General features: G+C 45.9%; 4 protein-coding genes across 4 annotated transcripts in view; 3 read left to right on the top strand and 1 right to left on the bottom strand.

The window, feature by feature from the left end:
• The window catches only part of LOC309550230 (uncharacterized protein), a gene marked incomplete at its 5' end in the record, with an annotated part of 1,091,635 nt that overhangs the window by 353,109 nt on the left and 711,554 nt on the right, over positions 1–26,972 (top strand). The gene's annotated exons all lie outside the window — the stretch shown is intronic.
• The window catches only part of LOC309548756 (uncharacterized protein), a gene marked incomplete at its 3' end in the record, with an annotated part of 240,460 nt that overhangs the window by 82,435 nt on the left and 131,053 nt on the right, over positions 1–26,972 (bottom strand). The gene's annotated exons all lie outside the window — the stretch shown is intronic.
• On the top strand, positions 4,913–13,653 carry LOC309548755 (uncharacterized protein; the record flags this gene model as incomplete). The annotated part of the gene is made up of 4 exons (XM_082248704.1): positions 4,913–5,068; positions 5,148–5,358; positions 9,585–10,810; positions 13,471–13,653. 4 exons carry the CDS (start codon positions 4,913–4,915, stop codon positions 13,651–13,653), a joined length of 1,776 nt encoding a protein of 591 aa, XP_082104830.1.
• LOC309548754 (uncharacterized protein) lies at positions 18,606–22,919 on the top strand (the record flags this gene model as incomplete). The annotated part of the gene is made up of 2 exons (XM_082248703.1): positions 18,606–18,633; positions 21,811–22,919. The coding sequence occupies 2 exons, from the start codon at positions 18,606–18,608 to the stop codon at positions 22,917–22,919; spliced, it is 1,137 nt and encodes a 378-aa protein (XP_082104829.1).

Below are 26,972 nucleotides of genomic sequence, written 5' to 3'. Positions count from 1 at the left end.
TGAATTGTGCCCCATCATTGGTGTTAGTGGGAGGAATTGTGCCCCATCATTGGTGTTAGTGGGATGAATTGTGCCCCATCATTGGTGTTAGTTTGAGGAATTGTGCCCCATCATTGGTGTTAGTGGGATGAATTGTGCCCCATCGTTTGTGTCAGTGGACCCCATTGTTGGTGTCCTCATTGTATACATTGTGGTTTACCAGGGTTATGGCTGCAGCTATCATTGTATTGGTTTTTCCAGCTGGCGGCTGGCTTTCTCATGAAACCATTCTGAGCGGTTCATGAGCTTTCCAAAGCAGCGGGAAGGGATGTTCCTCCCCCTCCTGGTGCTTGCCGGTGTTTTTGGGCTTACCGTTTTTGCCTGGAAAATGATCCGATGGTCCGGCTGGCTGCTCTCATAGATGATCAAAGAGTGGATACTCTTTGATCGCCTCTATGACCTTGGAGGACCGGAGCAACGTCATAACATGAGTTCTGGTCAAGGCTGGAAGTAAATCTTTTTTTTTATCTTTTGCTTTTAAAGTTAAGGGAGAGATTTGGGGTCTTTTTGACCCCAGATGTCTCCATAAAGAGGACCTTTCATCCTTATTTCTATTACAAGGGATGTTTACATTATTTGTAATAGGAGTAGAAGTGATCAAAAAAAATTAAAGGGACAGTGTAAAAATAAAAAGTAATATAGAAAAAAAAAATTTGAAGAGACCCCATCCCTGCGTGGTGCTTGTGCACAGGAGCGAACGCATACGTAAGTCATGCAACAGTAATCGCACCCCACATGTGGGGTATCACAGAGAACGTTAGAGCGAACGCAATAATACTAGCACTAGAACTCCTCTGTACCTCTAAACAGGTAACCTGTGAAGGCTTTTTAAGCGTCACCTATGGAGATTTTTAAGTATCGTAGTTTGCGTAATTTTAACCGTTTCCGTACCTGGTCAATTCAGGCACTGTTTCAACAATTAAAAAAAAAAAAGAAACACTGAAGTTAGCCAAATTTTTTATTACAATGTAAAAGATGATGTTATGCCGAGAAAATAGATACCTAACATGTCACACTTTCAAATTGCGCACACTTGTGAAATGGCGCCAAACTTCTGTACTTAAAAATCTCCATAGGTAACGTTTTAAACATTCTTACGGGTTACAAGTTTAGAGATACAGAGGAGGTCTTGGGCTAGAAATTTTACTCTAGCTCTAACGTTCGTGGTGATACCTCACATGTGAGGTTTGAACGCCGTTTACATAAATGGACGCGATGTACATAAGCGTTCACTGCTGCGTGCAAGTACACGGGGACGGGAGCGCTTTCAATTTTTTTCTTTTATTGTTTATTTTATTAAATTTTTTCTATTTATTTCCTTTTTTTTTTCACACTTTGCCTTTAAATTTTTTTTATCACGGTTATTCCTATTAAAAGGAATGTAAACATCCCTTGTAGTAGGAATAGGGCATGACAGGTCCACTTTATGGGGAGATCGGGGGTCTATTAGAGCTCCAAATCTCTCCTCTGGTCCCCCCTGCAGCCGATCAGACCGAGATTAGATGTCCAGGTAAACAAAGGGGCAGAACCGGAAGTGGGGAATACTTGCCGCTCCTGGTCTCCAGGGTTACAGAGCGAGAGGAATGATGTCAGTTCCTATCTCTGTGTACAGGGCAGTCATCACCACTGGCCACATCGCTCCCAACCTCCGCAATGGAACCGGAGAGCCCGGGAGAGGCGGTGGGAAGGGGGTGGAACCTCCTTCCATCACCCGCAGAAGTGATCGAGTGGCTAATTATCCACTCAGATCACTTCTGCGTTGTACAGAATCGCCGGCTGAACAAAATGATACCGGGATGATGCCCTTAGGTGCACCCACCACCCCACTATTACCACTGAACCCCAAAGACATATGGGTACATCCATTTGGGGTAATGGTTAAAGTGTATTTTCCCCCAAAAAATTGCATTTGCAAAACCGCTTCGCAAATACCGTGTGATATAAAAAATTACAATGACCGCCATTTTGTTCTCTTTGGCCTCTGCTAAAATAAAAAAAATGTATAATGTTTGGGGGTTCTAAGAAGTTTTCTAGCAAGAAATACTGATACTGTTCGGAGGAAGATGAAGGGAGAACACCCTGAAGGCCAGTCCTAAAAGTTACCTGTTAGAGCAAATAACCAAAACATCACCGAGAGTACCTTAACTGTTTTGCTGCGAGGAACAAATGCAATTACCGTAAGAACGCTAAGTAAAAAAATTCCAATATGGTCCACAAGGTGGTGACCTGACTTCCCTCAGATGGAACACACAGACAGGAAGTGATGAAATACCAAGAGGAAGTGATGTAAGATACTGACAGGAAGTGATGTAGGTCCACAAAGGAAGCAATGTCAGATATAAATAGGAATTTCAGAGGCCAGTCGGGAGGAAGAAGAGAGGAGACGTAGCTGGAAGTGGCAGAGGTAATAAGATATTATTTTCTATATATAATCTTTAATTACATAAAGAAAAATTTCTCCTTCCTTTTTATGCCGGAGGAACAGAAACAGAGGAACGCATAACACTGAGAATCAGATTGCAGTCCCCCGGTGAAATCACATAAGTAGGATGAGCAGCAAAACTTCCTCCAGCTCTCCTGTAGCGTCCTCACCAGGCAGAGCAGAGGTACTCATAATCTATCTGGGGAAGAGGCAGAGCTCGGGGTGACCCCGACACTCACCTCTGGAAATATTCCGCTCCTCAACCCCCATCTAACACCGCTGTCCCCCATTCCTCACCCCCATCTAACACCGCTGTCCCCCGCTCCTCAACCCCCATCTAACACCACTGTTCCCCATTCCTCACCCCATCTAACACTGCTGTTCCCTCACTCCCCCCATCTACTACCACTGTTCACCATTCCTCTCTCCCTATCTATCACCGCTGTCTCCCGCTCCTCACCCCCCATCTATCTCTGCTGTCCCTCACTCCTCACCCCCATCTACCACCACTGTCCACCATTCCTCACTCCCTATCAATCACTGCTGTCCCCACTCCTCACCCCCCATCTAACACCGCTGTCCCCCGCTCCTCACCCCCCATCTAACACCACTGTCCCTACTTCACTTCTCACCCCCCCCCATCTAACACCGCTGTCCCCCATTCCTTACCTCTCATCTAACACCGCTGTCCCCACTCCTCACCTCTCATCTAACATCACTGTCCCCCATTCCTCACCTCTCATCTAACACCGCTGTCCCCCATTCCTCACCTCTCAACTAACACCGCTGTCCCCCCGCACCTCACCCCCTATCTAACACCGCTGTCCACCATTCTTTACCCCCATCTATCACCCCTCTTCCCTACTTCTGGTTCCTCATCCAACACTGTTGTTCCCCTCTCCTCACCCCCCTTCCCACACTGCTCACCTATATTCCACAACCCCCACTGACACTGTTGTCCCCCACTCCTCATTGCCTCATTCTTTTTTTTTTTTTCTTTATTTAAGAAGAGCTTGCAGTATGAACAGAGTTAAGGCAAAAAGGAAAAAATGAGAGAGTGCAATCTGACAACAACATCATAAACATTGTTTCGTCAAAAATGTTACATTGGTTGGAGAATGAACATGGTCAACTGGACCAGAAAGGTGGGGTCAAACCCCTCCCGGACGTGCATAGTAACTGACATTCAAATGAAACAAGGGCTGATGGATTTGGGGATAAGTCCTCATTCCCTTATTCAACATTGCAGATCTCCACTCCTCACACCCCATATTTGACGCTTCTGTCCCCCACTCTTCACCCAGACCCAATGCTGAACCTTGCTTTCTCTCGCGTCTCTCATGATATCGCTCTTATCTCTATTAATAAAGCACAGACCTGACCGGTGAGGAGGATTCTCAGAAGATTCTTGGAAGTACACAAGGATCTCTACAAGGACGTCATGATGGAGAATCAGCCGCCCCTCACATCACCGGGTAAGAGGAGACTTTATTGTAAAGGAGAGAGCAGTACGGAGGCTCCACCTAGATCCCCCATCATCTGATAAACACATAGAAACAATGTATTCAGTCAGTGTGTGTGTTTCCTACAGATGGATCCAGTAATGGGAACCCACCAGAGAGATGTCCCCGTCCTCTGTATTCCCGGGATTCCACACAGGAAGGTCACACCATCCCCCACCATCATCAGGTAGGTGAAGATGGATGTCAAGATCGTAAAAGTGATCTGACTGTATGAAAATATATTCCACTTTTCGTTATAAGGTTATTTGTGCTCACATTTTAAAGCAACCATTCCCTGCTATTTTGTTTGTTTAGAATGAAAATCTGATAGATATAAAAGATGAGGTTAAAGAGGAAGAAGAGACGTATGTGAGGGGTGATCAGCAGTTCAGGGAAGAGGTTGGGATGATGGACAAAGTTAAAGAGGAGGAATCTTCTCCAGACATCAGCACAGGTGAGTGATGGCCACTAAATACAAAAACTGTTTGGGTATATGGATTTATGTTTGAGGATCAGTAGATCCACTTCTACAAAGACGTCATGATGGAGAATCAGCCGCCCCTCACATCACCGGGTAAGAGGAGACTTTATTGTAAAGGAGAGAGCAGTACGGAGGATCCACCTAGATCCCCCATCATCTGATAAACACATAGAAACAATGTATTCAGTCAGTGTGTGTGTTTCCTACAGATGGATCCAGTAATGGGAACCCACCAGAGAGATGTCCCCGTCCTCTGTATTCCCGGGATTCCACACAGGAAGGTCACACCATCCCTCACCATCATCAGGTAGATGAGGAACAATCACTGATAGTATCATTAGGATCTGTACATTACCTGCATTGTTACCATTGATGTCATTTTTATTATATATTCAGAGTGGAAACCTGAGAGATTCTAAAGTTGAGGTTAAAGAAGAGATAAAAGAGGAGGATGATGAGGATGGGGTGATGAAGGAGTCAGAGTTTGTAAAAGAACACAAAGATCTGTACCAGGGCACCATGGTGGAGTCATCCAGCTATAGAAACCCACCAGAGAGATGTCCCCGTCCTCTGTATTCCCGGGATTCCACACAGGAAGGTCACACCATCCCTCACCATCATCAGGTAGATGAGTGTCAATGATTGGTAGTTCTGATTTATATACAGCATATTTGTTACAAGAAATGTTTTATTATATATTCAGAGTGAAAACCTCGGGGATGATAATATTGATGTTAAAGAAGAGTATAAAGAGGAGGATGAGGAGTATGGAGTGATGGAGGAGTTTTCAGAAGGACACAAGGATATGATGGAGCCACCTAATACCAGGAACCCACCAGAGCAATGTCCCCGTCCTCTGTATTCCCGGGATTCCACACAGGAAGGTCACACCGTCCCTCAATGTTACAAGGTTGGTGAGACAGAGATTATAAAACACAGACTCATGGAGACAATGTGTGTATTTTTATGTGATGTCACAATAATAAATCTTATATTTTATAGATGATATTCTTTAATTTTCTTGATTTAGAGTGGAGATCCAATCGATATAGAATTTGAGGTTAAAGCAGAAGAAGAAGAGAGGTATGTGAGGGATAATCAGCAGTCTATGGAGGAGGATGGAATAACGGGGACATTTATAGAGGAGGACACTCCTACAGAGATCAGCACAGGTGGGTCATTAACACTAAATACATTCTTCAACCCATACTGCTCACTGATTGGTCCAGAGTAGGGCGGGGACTGGGTGATATCAGCCTGTAATACCCTGGTCACTTTCCTGAGCTGTGTTCCCCGTCCTGTATTCCTGTATTTCTCTCGGATAATCTTCCTTCTCTGTGCTGCAGACACAATTTATGTCTCTAGACTGGATTTATGGAGATTCTAGGATTCGGCTGGCAAAAAAAAATGTGCATGATATAGGCACCTAGGTTATGAGTTTTGGGTCTTCTGCCCCATGCCTGAGTCTAATATCTTGTTCCAAACAAATGAGGAGGAGATACTGTACAACATATGAAAGATCCATCTCCATTCCTCAATATAACGTCATGTTCCCAACCATAACATTGTCATCATTTAAATCGCATTATTACTTAGTGATGTTTGGTTGGGTAAGGTTGTATCATTGATCCATGTCAGATCTCTTTTTTTTTCAATTCTTTTATTTATATGAAAGACAACTTCCAGGCATAATAAACAGTAACATTCCTTATAGAACATATGCTGAGACAGTGTATTACAACATTGAAGACAATTCAGTCATATGTTTGAGATCTACATCGGTCGTAGAATAAGAGGTGTTCTACAATTCCTCTAATGGGAGGAGTTATGCAGGACTAGAAAGTACCCGGAGTTGTCCGTTCCAGTTTCGCATAACGTATAGAAGAAGAAGGAAGAAGCAAATAAATAGTGGAAAGAGAGAGGGAAGTAAAAGAAACCTAGAGAGAGGCAGAAGAGGATAAGTAGGTGGGATGAGGGGGGGGGGGTAAGGAGGTGTGGAAGGGGGGGGTGTAGGAGGGTTAGCATTGGTAAAGCTATGGCCCTACATCAGAAATACTTTCCACCAATATTTAAGAGCTCCCCTAAACTCAACATGAGGTCTCTTTAGTATTGCCACCCTTAATTAAAGAGCAGCCTTCATCAGAGAGGACAAATATATTCCATTGACCCCAGGTTTTGGTATATCGTTCGTGTTGGGGACGTGTCGAGAGAACAAGGTTTTCCATTCTATTTATTTCTTTGAGCCACATGCCAACAGTCAGGGCCTGTGGGTTTTTCCATTTAAGAGGGATGCACATTTTAGAAGCATTTAGAAGGTGACAAATGACAGAATTTTTATAGGTCTGGGCCGGGATGTTAGAGGCATGGAGAAGGAAGAGAGCAGGGTCATTGGGGAGCGGTCGGTTTATAAACCTCTGAGACATTTCACGTACTGTCTTCCAGAACTCCGCTAATTTAGGACACAACCAAAAATCATGTAGGAGTGTCCCCCGACCCTTCCCGGCATCTCCAGCACTGATCAGTGAGTGTGGGGAAGAATCTGCTCAACCTTGACGGCGTGCGGTACCACCTTGTTAGGAGTTTGAAGTTGGTTTGTTGTATTTACATGCAGATGGATGACATAAATGTAAACGGAATGATGTGATTTTTGTTGGTCTGGATTAAAGTTACAGTCGAAATCTCGTTCCCTCTTAGCTAAGAATGGGGGTTGCTAGGTCCCCTGGGGTGTGATCAGTAATACATAGGTCGTGGATAATACCTGTGTCAGTATTCTGTCTTGAGAGCAATGTTCTTCGAAGGGTGTAAGTTGTGTGTTGCGTTCACTGGGAGGTGGCAATGAGTTTAAGAAATTATGGAGTTGCGATGCCCTCCAGAAATCTAGACGGTAGGGTCCCGAGGAGTCCATGAGGTCTTTGAGTGCAGGCCAACTAGATGATATTGAAAAATGGGAGGCTTGGAAATAGCCTGACTCCATCAAGGTCCTGAATGTTTTATCTTGGTAGCCCGGGGTAAACTGGGGATTCCCCAGTATGGGTGTCAGTGGTGAGTGCGTCGGGGAAAGTGAAAGTTGTGTGAATAATTTAGAGCAGGTTCTTATCATGTGACCTATGAGGGGATGGCGTCTTATGGAGTCTGGTAGTGAATGGTGGCACGATGGAGCTCTATGGGGGGGTATGTCGCATTGGGCCTGTTCTAGTCTGGGCCAAAGCTTTGCTTCACCATGACGACACCAGTCTGAGTCTCCCCAATTGTATAGTCTGACAGTACTTGCATAAGTCCGGCACTGCCAGTCCACCTAGTTGTTTAGGAAGCAAGAGCAGTCTCCTACATAGCCTAGGTCATTTATGTGCCCAGATAAAATCCACTAGTAGGGTGTCCTCTTGTTTAAAGTAATGTGAAGAGATGAATATCGGAAGTGCTTGCATTGAAGGGGGCACAGCACAGTGTTCATTGCATTGAAAGGGGCACACACGCTGAACTCTGCATTGAAGGGGGCACAGCACAGTGTTCATTGCATTAAAGGGGGCACAGCACAGTGTTCATTGCATTGAAAGGGGCACACACGCTGAACTCTGCATTGAAGGGAGCACAGCACAGTGTTCGTTGCATTGAAAGGGGCACACACACTGAACTCTGCATTGAAGGGGGCACAGCACAGTGTTCATTGCATTGAAGGGGGCACAGCACAGTGTTCATTGCATTGAAGGGGTCACAGCACAGTGTTCATTGCATTGAAGGGGTCACAGCACAGTGTTCATTGCATTGAAGGGGGCACAGCACAGTGTTCATTGCATTGAAGGGGGCACAGCACAGTGTTCATTGCATTGTGGGGGGACAGCACAGTGTTCATTGCATTGAAGGGGTCACAGCACAGTGTTCATTGCATTGAAGGGGTCACAGCACAGTGTTCATTGCATTGAAGGGGGCACAGCACAGTGTTCATTGCATTGAAGGGGGCACAGCACAGTGTTCATTGCATTGTGGGGGGACAGCACAGTGTTCATTGCATTGAAGGGGGCACAGCACAGTGTTCATTGTTCACATGTACGCTGGTCACTGCATTGAAGGGGGGCATATACCATCTCCTGTACCATGACCTGTGCCATGCCTGTACCATGACCTCAAAGTCACACATTTTTTTTACCGCGTTTTTTGACGCAAAGCTATGTTGTGTTGTTTTACTGTGGCTGGAGGCGGGGTGTGGGTGTGGATGGAGGCGTGGCACGGGTGTAGCTGGAGGCGGAACATGGGTGGGGCCTGGAAGGGGCCCTTGATTTATTTTGCCCGGGGGCTCTGAGGGTTCTCAGTCCACCCCTGCTTGTTTGTTTGTGGTCTGTTTTTTTGTGATTAAAAATCAATAAAAATTTATAAAAAAAGAAAAAAAGCTGAGTCCTAGGAATGAATAAACAGGAGGGAACGGGATAAGGCGCAGGCCAAGGAGATGTTGGGGGAGTGGGTGGAGTCAGTGAGATGTTGGGGGAGTGGGTGGAGTCAGTGAGATGTTGGGGGGAGTGGGTGGAGTCAGTGGAGGTGGGGAATGGAAACATGCAGGAGTGACTATATATGAAGGTTACGATCGCTGTGTCTATGACTGTACAAAGCGGAAATATTGTGTACCGAATGGAATGGACTTTTCTTTCTTTATAATAAAACTTTTTCTGATTTAAAGGAAAAAAACACTCAGAAAAGATGAGTAGGGAAAATGTCAGTGGCCTCCACCTGTAAAACCATTCCTGTTTTGGAGGTCGTCTCATTGTTGCCCATCTAGTGCAACCCCCTCTGCTACTTCACTGACCAGATGAATATCCCAGCAGGAGTTTCCCTGACTTAATGCTATACTCTGATTATAAAGTGTTGAGCAGTGTATATGAGTGTGGAAAACTCTTGGTAATTTTTCTTGTCTTCTGACAGACGGACTCTGTGGTGGGAATAGAAGGACATCGGAGGAAGATGTGACTACAGAAGATAATGACATGGCATCTTCTCCAGAAGTAAATCCCGTTCCTCATACATGACAGACCTCACCATTGGAGGAGATCATTGGAATCTCCTGATACTTCACATAGTCCTCTAATATCTGACAGTGCCGACGGGTGCGGGAAACCATCTCATCTCAGGGAATCTTCTTTATACCATACAGGAGAGAATTCATTGTCATGTTCAGAGTGCGGGAAATGTTTTAGTCAAAAAGGACAACTTCATAGGCACCAGAGAATTCACACAGGGGAGCGTCCCTATTCATGTTCAGAGTGCGGCAAATGTTTTAATCAGAAAGGACACCTTCTTAGCCATCAGAAAATACACACAGGTGAGCGTCCCTATTCATGTTCAGAGTGCGGGAAATGTTTTAATGAGAAAGGAAGCCTTCTTAGCCATCAGAGAATGCACACAGGTGAGCGTCCCTATTCATGTTCAGAGTGCGGGAAATGTTTTAAACACAAAGTAAGCTTTCTTAGCCATCAGAGAATACACACAGATGAGCTTCCCTATTCATGTTCAGAGTGCGGGAAATGTTTTAAACAGAAAATAAGCCTTCTTAGCCATCAGAGAATACACACAGATGAGCTTCCCTATTCATGTTCAGAGTGCGGGAAATATTTTAAACACAAAGTAAGCCTTCTTAGCCATCAGAGAATGCACACAGGTGAGCGTCCCTATTCATGTTCAGAGTGCGGGAAATGTTTTAAACACAAAGTAAGCTTTCTTAGCCATCAGAGAATACACACAGATGAGCTTCCCTATTCATGTTCAGAGTGCGGGAAATGTTTTAAACAGAAAATAAGCCTTCTTAGCCATCAGAGAATACACACAGATGAGCTTCCCTATTCATGTTCAGAGTGCGGGAAATGCTTTAATCAGAAAGGACACTTTCTTACCCATCAGAGAATACACACAGGTGACCTTCCCTATTCATGTTCAGAGTGTGGGAAATGTTTTAATCAGAAAGGAAACCTTCTTAGCCATCAGAGAATACACACAGGTGAGCGTCCCTATTCATGTTCAGAGTGTGGGAAATGTTTTAGTCAAAAAAGAGACCTTCTTATGCACCAGAGAATTCACACAGGTGAGCGTCCCTATTCATGTTCAGAGTGCGGGAAATGTTTTAGTCAAAAAAGAGACCTTCTTAGGCACCAGAGAATTCACACAGGTGAGCGTCCCTATTCATGTTCAGAGTGCGGGAAATGTTTTCATCATAAAAGAAACCTTGTTAGGCATCAGAGAATACACACAGGTGAGCGTCCCTATTCATGTTCGGAATGCGGGAAAAGTTTTAATGATAAAGTAAGCCTTCTTAACCATCAGAGAATACACACAGGTGAGCGTCCCTATTCATGTTCAGAGTGTGGGAAAGGTTTTACTCATGAAGTAAGCCTTATTACCCATCAAAAGAATACACACTGTTGAACGTCCCTATTCATGTGTCCGGTGCGGGAAATGTTTTAATCAGAAAAGAAACCTTAGCCATCAGAAAATGCACAGGGGTGAGCTTCCCTGTTAATGTTCAGAGTGTGGGAAATGTTTTAATCATAAAGGAAACCTTCTTAACCAACAGAGAATACACACTGGTGAGCCTCCCTATTAATTTTCAGAGTGCGGGAAATGTTTTGCGTTCAAATGTTTACTTGTTAGACACCGGAAAGTTCATACAGACGAGTGTCTCTAATCTTGTGCAGAGTGCGGGAAATGTTTAACTAAGCAAGAACACAGGTTAGCGCCCTTTTTAATGTTACGAGTGCGGGAAATGTTCTCCAAACAAAGATTTATTTCTTAGAAACCAGAAAGTTCATACGGGCGAGCGTCCTATTTCATGTTCAGAGTGCGGGAAATGTATAAAAAATAAAGGAAATATAATGAAACATCAGAGTGCACCCCCTGCTGGCACTACGGGAAATGGACGCTGGATTGTAATGGGTGGAACTGTTTAGTCCATAAACAAATGTGAAACCACCACAGTCCACTCAGGGTTGGTTTACACCCGCATCGCCCTCTGACCCGCTGTGGGGTTGGCAGGCAGCTGGGAGCCCTTATGTTAACCCTGTAAAGCCCACGCCAGTACGCCGCAACCGTATGCATCGGGGCTGTTGCGGCACAACCCCATTCAGTTGAATAGCATTGCCCAATGTGACCGGGGGTGTGAGGTTTGCAGCAGACGCAAATTGCAGTGCCATGTGTACCGCCCCATCCGGCTGCCATTTAAGCTTAAGGGGGGTGGTAAAATCATGACTCAACTGTCTACCTTTACCGATCCCTCCCCACATGAGGCAACAGCTGGGAAACCATGACAATACATGGGGCAACAAGTGAGCAATTAAGACAAAATATGGGGCAACAGGTGGGCAATCCGCACAATACATGGGATAATAAGTGGGCAATCCTGACAATATATGGGGCATAAAACCAATGAAAATGGTGGCACTCCAACAGGTTATAGCGATGATATTTATTGCAGACAGTCAATACGGGATACAGAAAGGTGGACGCGTTTCACACGTAATATCGTGCTTGTTCACCACGGTGTGCGCACCTGTTGGTAATACATGGGGGCAACAAGTGGGCATTCATGACAATACATGGGGCAGCAGACAAACAATTCTGACAATACATTCTTTTTGTGTTCTACTTATAAATATGTATATAGATCTAACCTACTGGATGGAAAAAGATCACTGTAACATGCATTAACCCACAGCAGCCAATCAGGATTTATCTTTCACTGGTGAACCTTCTTAGAAGGGGGGTGAGTTGAGACCTTGCATTGATTATAGGGTCCTCAATCGCATCACGGTCAAGAATGCATACCTGATGATTGGTTGCTTAATTTTTTTGCTCCTTTTAGATTTATTGAAGTAGCCGGCTTTTTATTGGTCCAACCAATGTATGATTATTAATACATTTGACACATTTGTTAATTCTATTATAAAAGATTTAAGCTTTATTTTATTCATATCATTTACTGTGTGGTAATCGCTTATTCTGATCTTGTCCAATAAAAACTCTTCATACAATATTCTGTGCCGAGTCTTCTTTTTTACCAATGATTAGATGATCGGTGATTGGAATGTGATCAGTTCATAGAGAGTCATCCATTGGGGTTTTATTAGTGAGATGGAGAGTGGAGAAGGCACCACATTGACAGCCATTGGAGGCCCTTTCTAAAGCCCTAAACTTTTTGGCAACCTGTCTATGACATTAGTCTTCCAAACTCTATCTCACTGAGCTAAGGCCAGAAGAGTTCCAGGAGTTCTTCTCTGCCCACAGTTCCCAAACCAAAAGGATACATCCACCACATCTTCAATCTTAAGGCCCTAAATGTCCTCAGCTGGGCCCAGGAGTTCCGCATGTAATCCACCAGGTCATAGCCTCTCTTTATCAGGGAGACTATTTTCTTTGACTGCCCCACATACATGTACTGCGGTAGGGCAGCCATTCTGCGCAAAATCACGTACCTGTCTGTCATCTGCTTCTCCGGGTCTGGGGCGTGCACACGCGCTGCCGGTGGCCAATCAGTGGATCCGGCGGACACGGCGTCCGTCGGTACCCAGTAATCGTTCCTGAGAGAGGCGGAACAGTTGTCTAACAATGTAAACAAGGCAGCTTGCCGTTCTGTTAGTAGGGAAGATGGAGATCCTGTGTTTCTGCTAATGGAGGAAGGAGATACTGGCGCACAGAGATTATATATATATGTAGCGCGCCCCCCACAGGGGCTGCTGAGTATGTTAGTTTCCTTCACACTCTTTTGACCCTCAGGCACCTCCAACCCGCTTGACACTATGGGTTCTGACATGGTAGTTCAGAGAAACACAGCAGGAAATATGAGTGTAAGGAACCAAAGTGACATTCTGAATCTTAAAGTCCCAGAATCACTGAGTGGCCCAAGACTCAGAATCTCATACACCAATAATGTCAGCTTCAACTAGATATAACAATATCTAACTGAAGAAGTATATGAATATAATAATGATTCAATTCCTCTTATAAATGTGTGAGAGTGACAATTTAGACGTTTGACTCTATATTAACTGTAGATAAAACAGTTGGATCTGACTAACTCAGCTGCATGGATATATCTCAAGAGAATCCATTTCAATCTTAAATATAACCTAAAAGAGTGCACTCTATCACCTATAGGGGGCCCCCTTTCCTATGAATTAAATGAGTCTTTTCCTGGGCATGGCCTTGCTAATCTTCGCCAGCAGTTGGAGCTCTAATCTTTCTATGAATGATATTTGTAATCCAAAGGGAAAAGGGGTATTTGTAATTCAGGCTCTGTCTACAATGAAGTCAGTATAAACCACTGTATGTGTACAGATGAGGCCTCCCGTTTCGCCAAGCACTATGAAAGATCAGGAGTGTCCCATGGCAACCGCTCCACTACATTAAAGTCCTCTCTGTGTCTCTGCTGCGTCACAGGCCCTTTCACCGTGTCCGTGAGCTGCTGCGCTCACTACAATTAGGTATCTCTCACCCAATCCTCTGACACTCCTCTCCGACAGTCCTCCGCACCCAGCTGATCACCTCTCTCCAAGGTGTATCCACTCTCGATCAGTCACTCCTCTGTGACATCCGCCACCTCTCCAAGGTGTCTCCGCACTAGGCCACAGCCTCTACTCGATTTGCTCTCCACAGCGGTTCTCCGGCACATCCACACCGCACGCGGTCCCCGAGGCAAGAGAGCGAACATCCGACTCCGCCCCTTATTTATAGACTCTCCCATAGTCCCCCGCGGAACCCGCAGATCCCTGGGAGGATAATTCCACCCGGCCCACTTTGCACCGTCTTCATCCTCCACTGGACTATATATTCCACAATCCAACACGCCACTCTTCAGGAGAACCTCAAAATAAGCAACAAACTTAAAGGAACAGTATATCAGCCTTAACTATGCTGGTAGCGATTTCTTCACTTGGCTACATCCTCCCTCCACTTGAATGTCTTTGGTCCCCAAAAATGATGGGACTCCTAAGTGGGAGACTCCATTGAGATATAAAGTACCACAGAATTAAAACTAACAGCAGTTTTGTGTGGAACTAATAGCATCTGAAAACTGGTCAATAAATGCACCTTCGAACAGCTGACTATACAAATTACTAGAAAGGTCTGAGTCACTCTCACAATAGGCCAACAAGAAATCAGTGGCAAACCTAATAGTGTCAGTGGGTGGAATAAGATCATCTTTCTTAGGAATCCCAACAGAAGAGGCAGTTACTTGTGTGGGGCCTTGGAACATTACAATTTGTTCTTCAGAACCCTCTTCTAAGGTATCATACGTCAGTCTCTTTGGCGGGTGTATTTCCCTTTGTAGCCTTAATGACACCCCATCTCTGGGTTCAGATTCACTTTCCAACCCTTGAGAGCTGCAACTAGGTCGAGACTCCTCACACTCCTCAGAGGGGCCCATTGACTCCTCTGTGTCTTGTACAATTGAACTCCTGTCTTCCTCCTGAACCCTGCGCGTGGCATCCTCCTGAACCCTGCAAGTGGCATTCTCCTGCACCCTGCACGTGGCATCCTCCTGCACCCTGTGCATAGTATCTTCCTGTATGTAGAATCCTCATGCACCCTGCACGTAGCACCAGCATACAGGGGGCACACTGACTTCCAGCATACAGGGGGCACACTGACTTCCAGCATACAGGGGGCACACTGACTTCCAGCATACAGGGGGCACACTTACCTCCAGCATACAGGGGGCACACTTACCACCAGCATACAGGGGGCACACTGACCACCAGCATACAGGGGGCACACTGACCACCGGCATACAGGGGCACACAGACCACCGGCATACAGGGGCACACAGACCACCGGCATACAGGGGACACACAGACCACCGGCATACAGGGGGCACACTGACCACCGGCATACAGGGGGGCACACTGACCACCAGCATACAGGGGGGCACACTGACCACCTGCATACAGGGGCACACTGACCACCAGCATACAGGGGGCACACTGACCACCAGCATACAGGGGGCACACTGACCACCAGCATACAGGCTGCACACTGACCACCGGCATACGGGGGGCACACTGACCACCGGCATACAGGGGGCACACTGACCACCGGCATACAGGGGGCACACTGACCACCGGCATACAGGGGGCACACTGACCACCAGCATACAGGGGGCACACTGACCACCGGCATACAGGGGGCACACTGACCACCAGCATACAGGGGGCACACTGACCACCGGCATACAGGGGGCACACTGACCGCCAGCATACAGGGGGCACACTGACCACCAGCATACAGAGGGCACACTGACCACCAGCATACAGGGGGCACACTGACCACCGGCATACAGGGGGCACACTGACCACCGGCATACAGGGGGCACACTGACCACCAGCATACAGGGGGCACACTGACCACCTGCATACAGGGGGCACACTGACCACCGGCATACAGGGGGCACACTGACCACCGGCATACAGGGGGCACACTGACCACCGGCATACAGGGGGCACACTGACCACCGGCATACAGGGGGCACACTGACCACCGGCATACAGGGGGCACACTGACCACCGGCATACAGGGGGCACACTGACCACCGGCATACAGGGGGGACACTGACCACCGGCATACAGGGGGGACACTGACCACCAGCATATAGAGGTACACTGACCACCAGCATACAGGGGCACACTGACCACCAGCATACAGGGGCACACTGACCACCAGCATACAGGGGCACACTGACCACCAGCATACAGGGGGCACACTGACCACCTGCATACAGGGGCCACACTTATCACCAATATGCAGGGCCACTGGTTACCTGTCCACAGGGGACATAACAAATCAAGTAAAACAACTACCATGTAACTGAAAAAAATCTCAAAAGCAATAAGAGAATCTTGTTAGCTGGTTCCCTCATCTAACGTGCAACAATAAAAAACAAAAAATGCAGCACTGCCCTACACTTCATCTATAAAATTCTACAAATGGACTTATAATGGTAAAACCTATAAATGAATATCCTGTGCAAATCATCCATTGTATTACAATATAGTAGTGATGGTGTCACCCTCTCTGCAAAAGGTAAGAAATATCACAGAGCTGCAATGTGCAAATAGTGGTGACCCCCCCTCCCCCATATATAATCATAATAAATAGTACAATTAATGTGCATATTTTACATTTTATTATGATTATATATCGGGGGTTTCACCACTATTTGCACATTGCAGCTCTGCAGTATTTCTTACCTTTTGCAGAGAGGGTGACACCATCACTCCTGCCCGGATTGGATTTGAATTTGGCCACCCCCCCCCCCCCCCCCCTCCAAGTTTTTCCTCTATCTTATCTTCCTAACATTTTGTAGTCCCATCCCAAAAAATTCTAAAAAGTGTCTTTATCTTTTTTTTTTTCTATCTACAATCATTCCATAAACACATCCCACATACAATGCATAGATCATTTCAAGGAAATATGCTTATAAAATAGTTTACCATATAAAAATATGTCCCTGGATTTCATTTTAAAAATCTGGTCACCTTACAATATGGTCCACAAGGTGGTGACCTGACTTCTCTGAGATGGAACGCACAGAGGGGAAATGATGTGAGGAACACACAGGAAGTGATGTAAGATACTGACAGGAAGTGATGTAGGTCCACAGAGGAAGTGATGTCAGATATAAATAGGAATTTCAGAGGCCAGTCGGGAGGAAGAAGAGAGAAGACAGAAGACGTAGCTGGAAGTGGCAGCAGAGGAGGTAATAAGATATTATTTTCTATATATAATCTTTAATTACATAAAGAAAATGTTCTCCTTCCGTTTTTATGTCGAGGGAACAGAAACAGAGGAACGTATAACACTGAGAATCAGATTGCAGTCCCCCGGTGAAATCACATAAGTAGGATAAGCAGCAAAACTTCCTCCAGCTCTCCTGTAGCGCCCTCACCAGGCAGAGCCGAGGTACTCATAATCTATCTGGGGAAGAGGCAGAGCTCGGGGTGACCCCGACACTCACCTCTGGAAATATTCAGCAGCTTTCCTCCCTCGTCACTACTAACATTAATCCCGTCCTCTGCCCCAACACCAACTGAGCCCCCACTCCACCCCCCATCTAAGACCGCTGTCCCCCATTCCTCACCCTCATCTAACACTGCTGTCCCCCATTCCTCACCCTCATCTAACGCCACTGTCCCCCGCTCCTCACCCCCCACCTAACACCGCTTTTCACCATCCCTCACCCCATCTATCACCCCCGTTCCCTACTTCTCATTCCTCATCCAATACTGTTGTTCCCCTCTCCTCACCCCCCTTTCCACACTGCTCACCTATATTCCACTACCCCCACTGACACTATTGTCCCCCACTCCTCATTCCCTTATTCAACATTGCAGATCTCCACTCCTCACACCCCATATTTGACGCTTCTGTCCCCCACTCTTCACCCAGACCCAATGCTGCCACCTTTCTTTCTCTCACTTCTCTCATGATAGCGCTCTTATCTCTATTAATAAAACACAAATCTGATCGGAGAGGTGAGGAGGATTCTGGGAGGTCACATGACATCACTCTTATTTCTATTGGTAAAACACAGACCTGACCAGAGAGGTGCGGAGGATTCTCAGAAGATTCTTAGAAGGACACAAGGATCTCTACTAGGACTTCATGATGGAGAATCAGCCGCCCCTCGCATCCCTGGGTAAGAGGAGACTTTATTGTAAAGGAGAGAGCAGTACGGAGGCTCAAACTAGATCCCCCATTATCTGATAAACACATAGAAACAATGTATTCAGTCAGTGTGTTTCCTACAGATGGATCCAGTAATGGGAACCCACCAGAGAGAATTCCCCATCCTCTGTATTCCCGGGATTCCACACAGGAAGGTCACACCATCCCTCACCATCATCAGGTAGGTGAAGATGGAAGTCGAAATCATAAAAGTGACCTGACTGTATGAAAATATATTCCACTATATATATTCCATATATATTCCATATATTTGTGCTCACATTTTAAAGAAACCATTCCCTGCTATTTTGTTTGTTTAGAATGAAAATCTGATAGATATAAAAGATGAGGTTAAAGAGGAAGAAGAGACGTATGTGAGGGGTGATGAGCAGTTCAGGGAAGAGGTTGGGATGATGGACAAAGTTAAAGAGGAGGAATCTTCTCCAGACATCAGCACAGGTGAGTGATGGCCACTAAATACAAAAACTGGTTGGGTATATGGATTTATGTTTGAGGATCAGTAGATCAACTTCTACAAAGACGTCATGATGGAGAATCAGCCGCCCCTCACATCACCGGGTAAGAGGAGACTTTATTGTAAAGGAGAGAGCAGTACGGAGGCTCCACCTAGATCCCCCATCATCTGATAAACACATAGAAACAATGTATTCAGTCAGTGTATGTGTTTCCTACAGATGGATCCAGTAATGGGAACCCACCAGAGAGATGTCCCCGTCCTCTGTATTCCCGGGATTCCACACAAGTTAACATTAAAGAAGAGACAAAAGAGGAGGATGATGAGGATTTTGTAATGGAGGCAGAGTTTCAAATGGTCACAGAAAGCAGTACCAGGACACCATGGTGGAGTCATCCAGTTCCAGAAATCCACCAGAGAGATGTCCCCATCCTCTGTATTCCCGGGATTCCAAACAGGAAGATCACACCATCCCCCACCATCATCAGGTGAATGAGAATGTAGGAAAATGATCCCAAGCCCTAAGAGATATCATTCTTCTATTATTATTTATTTATTTATTTTTTTGTATTTATTATTATTTCTGCCATTTTGTTGGTTTAGGATGAAGATCTGATAAATGTACAATTTGGGGTTATAAAGGAAAAGACGTATGTGAGGGGTGATCAGCATTTTACAGAGGAGGTTGGGATGATGGACGCAGTTAAAGAGGAAGAAACTTCTCCAGATATCAGCTCGGGTAATTATACAAGAATGGGTTAAAGCTTACTTAGTGATGTTTGGTTGGGTGGTATCATTGATCTGGTTAGTTCTCATAGTTTGGTGTTGTGATTGCAGCCAGAAAAACATCATACTGGATATCTATACTGGTATGGACTCGATAATGTGTTAGGATCTATACTGGTATGGACTGGGAAATGTGTTAGGATCTATAATGGTATGGACTGGGAAATGTGTTAGAATCTATACTGGTATGGACTGGGTAATGTGTTAGGATCTATACTGGTACGGACTGGGTAATGCGTTAGGATCTATACTGGTATGGACTGGGTCATGTGTTAGGATCTATACTGGTATGGACTGGGTAATGCGTTAGGATCTATACTGGTATGGACTGTGTCATGTGTTAGGATCTATACTGGTATGGACTGGGTTATGTGTTAGGATCTATACTGGTATGGACTGGGTCATGTGTTAGGATCTATACTGGTATGGACTGGGTCATGTGTTAGGATCTATACTGGTATGGGCTGGGTAATGTGTTAGGATCTATACTGGTATGGACTGGGTCATGTGTTAGGAAGGAAAGGATGCCACATACTGTAGTTTGATGGAAATGAAAATTTTCACCCTACAGAGGGTTGAACTCAAAGACCCCCCAAGAATCAAAGTGAAAAAATGATGCAGCAGGCGAGTCCATTTTGGTGAAATGTCATTGCAGGACCTCAGAATGGTCCTCAGTAGTGTGTATGGTCCCCATGTGCTTGTATGCATGCCTGACAACGTAGGGGCATGCTCCTAATGAGATGACGGATGGTGTCCTGGGGTTTTTCCTCCCAGATCTGGACCAGGGCATCACTGAGCTCCTGAACAGACTGAGGTGCAACCTGGCGGCATCGGATGGACTGAAATAGAATGTCCCAGATGTGTTCTATTGGATTCAGGTAAGGCGAGTGTGGGGGCCATTCAATGGTATCAATTCCTTCATCCTCCAGGAACTGGCTGCATACTCTCACCACATGAGGCCGGGCATTGTTGTGCACCAGGCAGAACCCAGAACCCAGTGCACCAGCATAGGGTCTTACAATTGGTCCAAGGATTTCATCCCGATATCTAATGGCAGTCAGGGTGCCATTGTCTATCCTGTAGAGGTCTGTGCGTCCTTCCATGGAGACGCCTCCCCAGACCATCACTGACCCCCCACCCAACCGGTCATGCTGAACGATGTAATGCCCCATACACACGTGCAGATTATCTGCAGACTTTTGTCTGCAGACTTACCAAAACCATATAATATGAGGTCAAACCTAAACACTTTCAATTTGTATGCAATCCGGCAGGCCCTTGCACTACATAGAAAAGGTAAGTCTGCAGACAAAAGTCTGCAGATAATCTGCATGTGTGTACGGGGCATTACAGGCAGCATAATGTTCTCCATGGCTTCTCTAGACCCTTTCACGTCTGTCACATGTGCTCAGGGTGAACCTGCTCTCATCTGTGAAAAGCACAGGGTGCCAGTGGTGAAGCTGCCAATTCTGGTGTTCAATGGCAAATGCCAATCGAGCTCCACAGTGCCGGGCAGTGAGCACAGCGCCCACTAGAGGACGTCGGGCCCTCAGGCCACCCTCATGAAGTCTGTTTCTGATTGTTTGGTCAGAGACATTCACACCAGTGTCCTGCTGGAGGTCATTTTGTAGGGCTCTGGCAGTGCTCATCCTGGTCCTCCTTGCACAAAGGAGCAGATACCGGTCCTGCTGATGGGTTAAGGACCTTCTACGGCCCTGTCCAGCTCTCCTCGAGTAACTGCCTGTCTCCTGGAATCTCCTCCATGCTCCTGAGACTGTGCTGGGAGACACAGCAAACCTTCTGGCAATGGGAGGTATTGTTGAGCCATCCTGGAGGAGTTGGACTGCCTGTGCAACCTCTATAGGGTCCAGGTATGGCCTCATGCTACCAGTAGTGACACTGACCCCAGCCATATGCAAAACTAGTGACAAACACTCAGAAAAGATGAGTAGGGAAAATGTCAGTGGCCTCCACCTGTAAAACCATTCCTGTTTTCGAGGTCGTCTCATTGTTGCCCATCTAGTGCACCTGTTGGTAACAACCCCCTCTGCTACTTGACTGACCAGATGAATATCCCAGGAGTTTCCCTGACTTGATGCTATACTCTGATTATAAAGTGTTGAGCAGTGTATATGAGTGTGGAAAACTCTTGGTAATTTTTCTTGTCTTCTGACAGACGGACTCTGTGGTGGGAATAGAAGGACATCGGAGGAAGATGTGACTACAGAAGATAATGACATGACATCTTCTCCAGAAATAAATCCCGTTCCTCATAATATACATGACAGACCTCACCATTGGAGGAGATCATTGGAATCTCCTGATACTTCACATAGTCCTCTAATATCTGACAGTGCCGACGGGTGCGGGAAACCATCTCATCTCAGGGAATCTTCTTTATACCATACAGGAGAGAATTCATTGTCATGTTCAGAGTGCGGGAAATGTTTTAAACAGAAAAGAAGCCTTCTTAGCCACCAGAGAATACATACAGGTGACCTTCCCTATTCATGTTCTGAGTGCGGGAAATGTTTTAGTAGAAAAGCACACCTTCTTCTGCACCAGAAACTTCATACAGGGGAGCGTCCCTATTCATGTTCAGAGTGTGGGAAATGTTTCAATCGTAAAGAAACCCTTCTTAGCCATCAGAGAATACACACAGGTGAGCGTCCCTATTCATGTTCAGAGTGCGGGAAATGTTTTAATACGAAAGGAAGCCTTCTTAGCCATCAGAGAATACACACAGGTGAGCTTCCCTATTCATGTTCAGAGTGCGGTAAATGTTTTAAAAATAAAGAAACCCTTCTTAGACATCAGAGAATACACACAGGTGAGCGTCCCTATAAATGTTCAGAGTGCGGGAAATGTTTTAATACAAAAGAAAGCCTTCTTAGCCACCAGAGAATACACACAGGTGAGCGTCCCTATTCATGTTCAGAGTGCGGGAAATGTTTTAATAATAAAGATACCCTTCTTAGACATCAGAGAATACACACAGGTGAGCGTCCCTATTCATGTTCAGAGTGCGGGAAATGTTTTAATAGGAAAGGAAGCCTTCTTATCCATCAGAGAATACACACAGGTGAGCGTCCTTGTTCATGTTCAGAGTGCGGGAAATTTTTTAAGGATAAAGGAAACCTTCTTAGCCATCAGAGAATACACACAGTTGAGCGTCCCTATTCATGTTCAGAGTGTGGAAAATGTTTTAAGAATAAAGGAAGCCTTCTTAGCCATCAGAGAATACACACAGGTGAGCGTCCCTATTCATGTTCAGAGTGCGGGAAATGTTTTAAGGATAAAGTAAGTCTTCTTAGCCATCAGAGAATACACACAGGTGAGCGTCCCTATTCATGTTCAGAGTGCGGGAAATGTTTTAAGGATAAAGTAAGTCTTCTTAGCCATCAGAGAATACACACAGGTGAGCGTCCTTACTCATGTTCAGGGTGCGGGAAATGTTTCAAGGATAAAGTAGTCCTTATTAGGCATCAGAGAATACACACAGGTGAGCATCCCTATTAATGTTTAGAGTGCGGGAAATGTTTTAATCAGAAATTAAACCTTCTTACCCATCAGAAAATACACACGGGTGAGCGTCCCTATTCATGTGCCAGGTGCGGGAAATGTTTTAATCATAAAGTAAGCCTTCTTACCCATCAAAAGAATACACACTGTTGAACGTCCCTATTCATGTGCCAGGTGCGGGAAATGTTTTTGTCAGAAAATAAACCTTCTTAGCCATCAGAAAATGCACAGGGGTGAGCTTCCCTGTTAATGTTCAGAGTGTGGGAAATGTTTTAATCATAAAGTAAGCCTTCTTACCCATAAGAGAATACACACGGGTGAGCATCCCTATTCATGTTCAGAGTGCGGGAAATGTTTTAATCATAAACAAAACCTTCTTTGCCATCAGAGAATACACACGGGTGAGCATCCCTGTTAATGTTCAGAGTGCTGGAAATGTTTTAATAAAAAAGGAAACCTTCTTAGCCTTTAGAGAATACACACAGGTGAGCTTCCCTGTTCATGTTCAGAGTGCGGGAAATGTTTTGCGTTCACATGTCTACTTGTTAGGCACCGGAAAGTTCATACAGGTGAGCGTCTCTCATCTTGTGCAGAGTGCGGGAAATGTTTTACTAAGAAAGAACACCTACTTACACACAGATGTTGTTACGAGTGCGGGAAATGTTTTCCAAACAAAGGTTTATTTTTTAGAAACCAGAAAGTTCATACGGCCGAGAGTCCTATTTAATGTTCAGAGTGCGGGAAATGTTTCACCCCTTATGTACGTTTCAAACAGCAAAGAATTCACACTTATATTAGAGGCTCCGATTTCATGTTCAGAGTGTGGGAAATGTTTAAAAATAAAGGAAATATAATGAAACATCAGAGTGCACCCCCTGCTGGTACAACGGGAAATGGATGCTGGATTGTAACGGGTGGAACTGTTTAGTCCATAAACAAATGTGAAACCACCACAGTGCACTCGGGGTTGGTTTACACCCGCATCGCCCTCTGACCCACTGTGGGGTTGGCAGGCAGCTGGGAGCCCTTATGTTAACCACGCCAATACGCCGCAACCGTATGCATCGGGGCTGTTGCGGCACAACCCCATTCAGTTGAATAGCATTGCCCAATGTGACCGGGGGGTGCGAGGTTTGCAGTGCCATGTGTACCGCCCCATCTGGCTGCCATTTAAGCTTAAGGGGGGTGGTAAAATTATGACTCAACTATCTACCTTTACCGATCCCTCCCCACATAAGGCAACAGGCGGGAAGCCATGACAATACGTGGGGCAACAAGTGAGCAATTAAGACAAAACATGGGGCAACAGGTGGGCAATCCGCACAATACATGGGATAATAAGTGGGCAATCCTGACAATATACGGGGCATAAAACCAATGAAAATGGTCGCACTCCAACAGGTTATAGCGATGATATTTATTGCAGACAGTCAATACGGGATACAGAAAGGTGGACGCGTTTCACACGTAATATCGTGCTTCTTCACCACGGTGTGCGCACCTGTTGGTAATACATGGGGGCAACAAGTGGGCATTCATGACAATACATAGGGCAGCAGACAAACAATTCTGACAATACATTCTTTTTGTGTTCTACTTATAAATATGTATATAGATCTAACCTACTGGATGGAAAAAGATCACTGTAACATGCATTAACCCACAGCAGCCAATCAGGATTTATCTTTCACTGGTGAACCTTCTTAGAAGGGGGGGGAGTTGAGACCTTGCATTGATTATAGGGTCCTCAATCGCATCACGGTCAAGAATGCATACCTGATGATTGGTTGCTTAATTTTTTTGCTCCTTTAGGTTTATTGAAGTAGCCGGCTTTTTATTGGTCCAACCAATGTATGATTATTAATACATTTGATACATTTGTTAATTCTATTATAAAAGATTTAAGCTTTATTTTATTCATATCATTACTGTGTGGTAATCGCTTATTCTGATCTTGTCCAATAAAAACTCTTCGTACAATATTCTGTGCCGAGTCTTCTTTTTTACCAATGATTAGATGATCGGTGATTGGAATGTGATCAGTTCATAGAGAGTCATCCATTGGGGTTTTATTAGTGAGATGGAGAGTGGAGAAGGCACCACATTGACAGCCATTGGAGGCCCTTTCTAAAGCCCTAAACTTTTTATCAACCTGTCTATGACATTAGTCTTCCAAACTCTATCTCACTGAGCTAAGGCCAGAAGAGTTCCAGGAGTTCTTCTCTGTCCACAGTTCCCAAACCAAAAGGAGACATCCACCACATCTTCAATCCTAAGGCCCTAAATGTCCTCAGCTGGGCCCAGGAGTTCCGCATAAAATCCACCATATAATAACCTCTCTGTCAGGGAAATGGCCGTAGGAGAACTGGCAACATTGCCAGTAATAGAAATGGACTTTCCTGACTCAACTGACACAGCCCTCTGCCGGCCTGTCAGGGAAATGGTTTATAAAAGGTGGCCATAAGATCAGACTCATTGCTGGATTATCTCTCAGCTTTCTGTGCTTCCTATTTGGATTTCCTGTTGTGACCTTGGCTTGTTCCTGGTTCCGTTTGATCACCTGCTCCTGGTTTGACCCTTGGCTTCTCCCACTGACCTTGCTTCTGTTACCTACCATGTATGACCCCGGCTTGCATCAAGACCTTGGCTATTCTGGTTCTCTCCTGTGCATGACCTCGGCTTGTACCACTGTTCCCGCTGCCTGCTCCAGTCCCAGACCTTGGCCAGTACCTGTCTCCGCTACTAGAGACTATTCCTCGGCACAAGGTAGCCCGGCTGCTTCAGAGCCCTTGAAAGACTTATACCCTGCTGTGATTCCAGCCTGTTCCAGTGCGCTCTGATTGCTCCTGGTTCTACCTACCTGCCTGCAGCTGGTAACCCGTGCCACTTGGGGCGCCACACCCTCTGTACCATCTCCAGGGGTGTGCCACACTGAGCCGCAAGGGGAGCCCTCTTAGCACCTCAGCCTCGGATCAGGAAACCCTGACAGTATAATCCAGCCATGTCAGAGGTCGACAGAGGTGCTTCCCCACTCAAGGCTCTATGCCAACAGGTCACTGCCCTCACCCAGATAGTACAGCGTCTGCAGGAGGGATACTTCCAACTGGAAGGTCGACTGCAACATCTGACAATTTCTCCTGCGGATCTCAGTCCTCCATCCACCAGCACAGTTTCTGTTCCATCCCTTACGGGACAGCCAGTTTCCTCCTACGCTATGGTTCCTCCTCCTGAGCCACGGGTGCCAATACCTGAACGCTTCTCCAGTGATCGAAAGAAATTCAGGGCCTTCAGAAACACCTGCCAACTATACCTGGCCCTCCAGCCTAGAACTTTTACTTCAGAGACTGTAAAGGTTGGGTTTGTGATTTCATTACTGTTGGAGGAGCCCCAGGCCTGGGCCCATGGCCTGCTGGAACAAAAAGACCCTGCTCTCAATTCTATGGACACTTTCTTTGATCTAATGGCCCAAATTTATGATGATCCTCAGCGTGTGGGTACAGCTGAGGCTACCTTGCATTCCCTCCAGCAGGGAAAATGCCCCGCCGAAGATTACACAGTAGAGTTCCGCAAGTGGTCTGCTGATACGTGCTGGAATGAGACGGCCCTTAGGTACCAATACCGTCTGGGATTATCCGAATCTCTTAAGGATGAGCTGGCCAGGGTAGAGACTCCCACTACCCTGAAAGGACTGATTCAACTTACTATCCAGCTCAATAGGCGCCTCCGGGAGCGTCGCTCTGAGCGCTCACAGACTTCTCGCCCAACCTGGATGTTGCCTAGGGTCCCTTACCACTTCACTCCAACTACAGCACCAGCGCCTTTCCCCGCTATCCATGCAGAGGATGAACCAATGCAGATCGGCCTGGTGCGACAATGCCGCCGACAAGCCAATCTTTGTCTCTACTGCGGAGGGTCCGGACACTTCCTACGAAACTGCCCCGTGAGACCCCGTAAGTTCCTCCCACAAAGTTCTTACTTCCAAGTATCCGGATATTCTCCGTCTCATCTCGTTCTTCCTGTCTCACTACACGTGGCAGAAGAGGCCATAGT

Source organism: Pelophylax lessonae (genome assembly GCF_965119305.1).
Source record: "Pelophylax lessonae genome assembly, chromosome: 3".
NCBI classification, from domain to species: domain Eukaryota; kingdom Metazoa; phylum Chordata; class Amphibia; order Anura; family Ranidae; genus Pelophylax; species Pelophylax lessonae.
The sequence above is the reverse complement of the archived record's forward strand: the minus strand, read 5'-3'. Positions and strand labels throughout refer to the sequence as shown.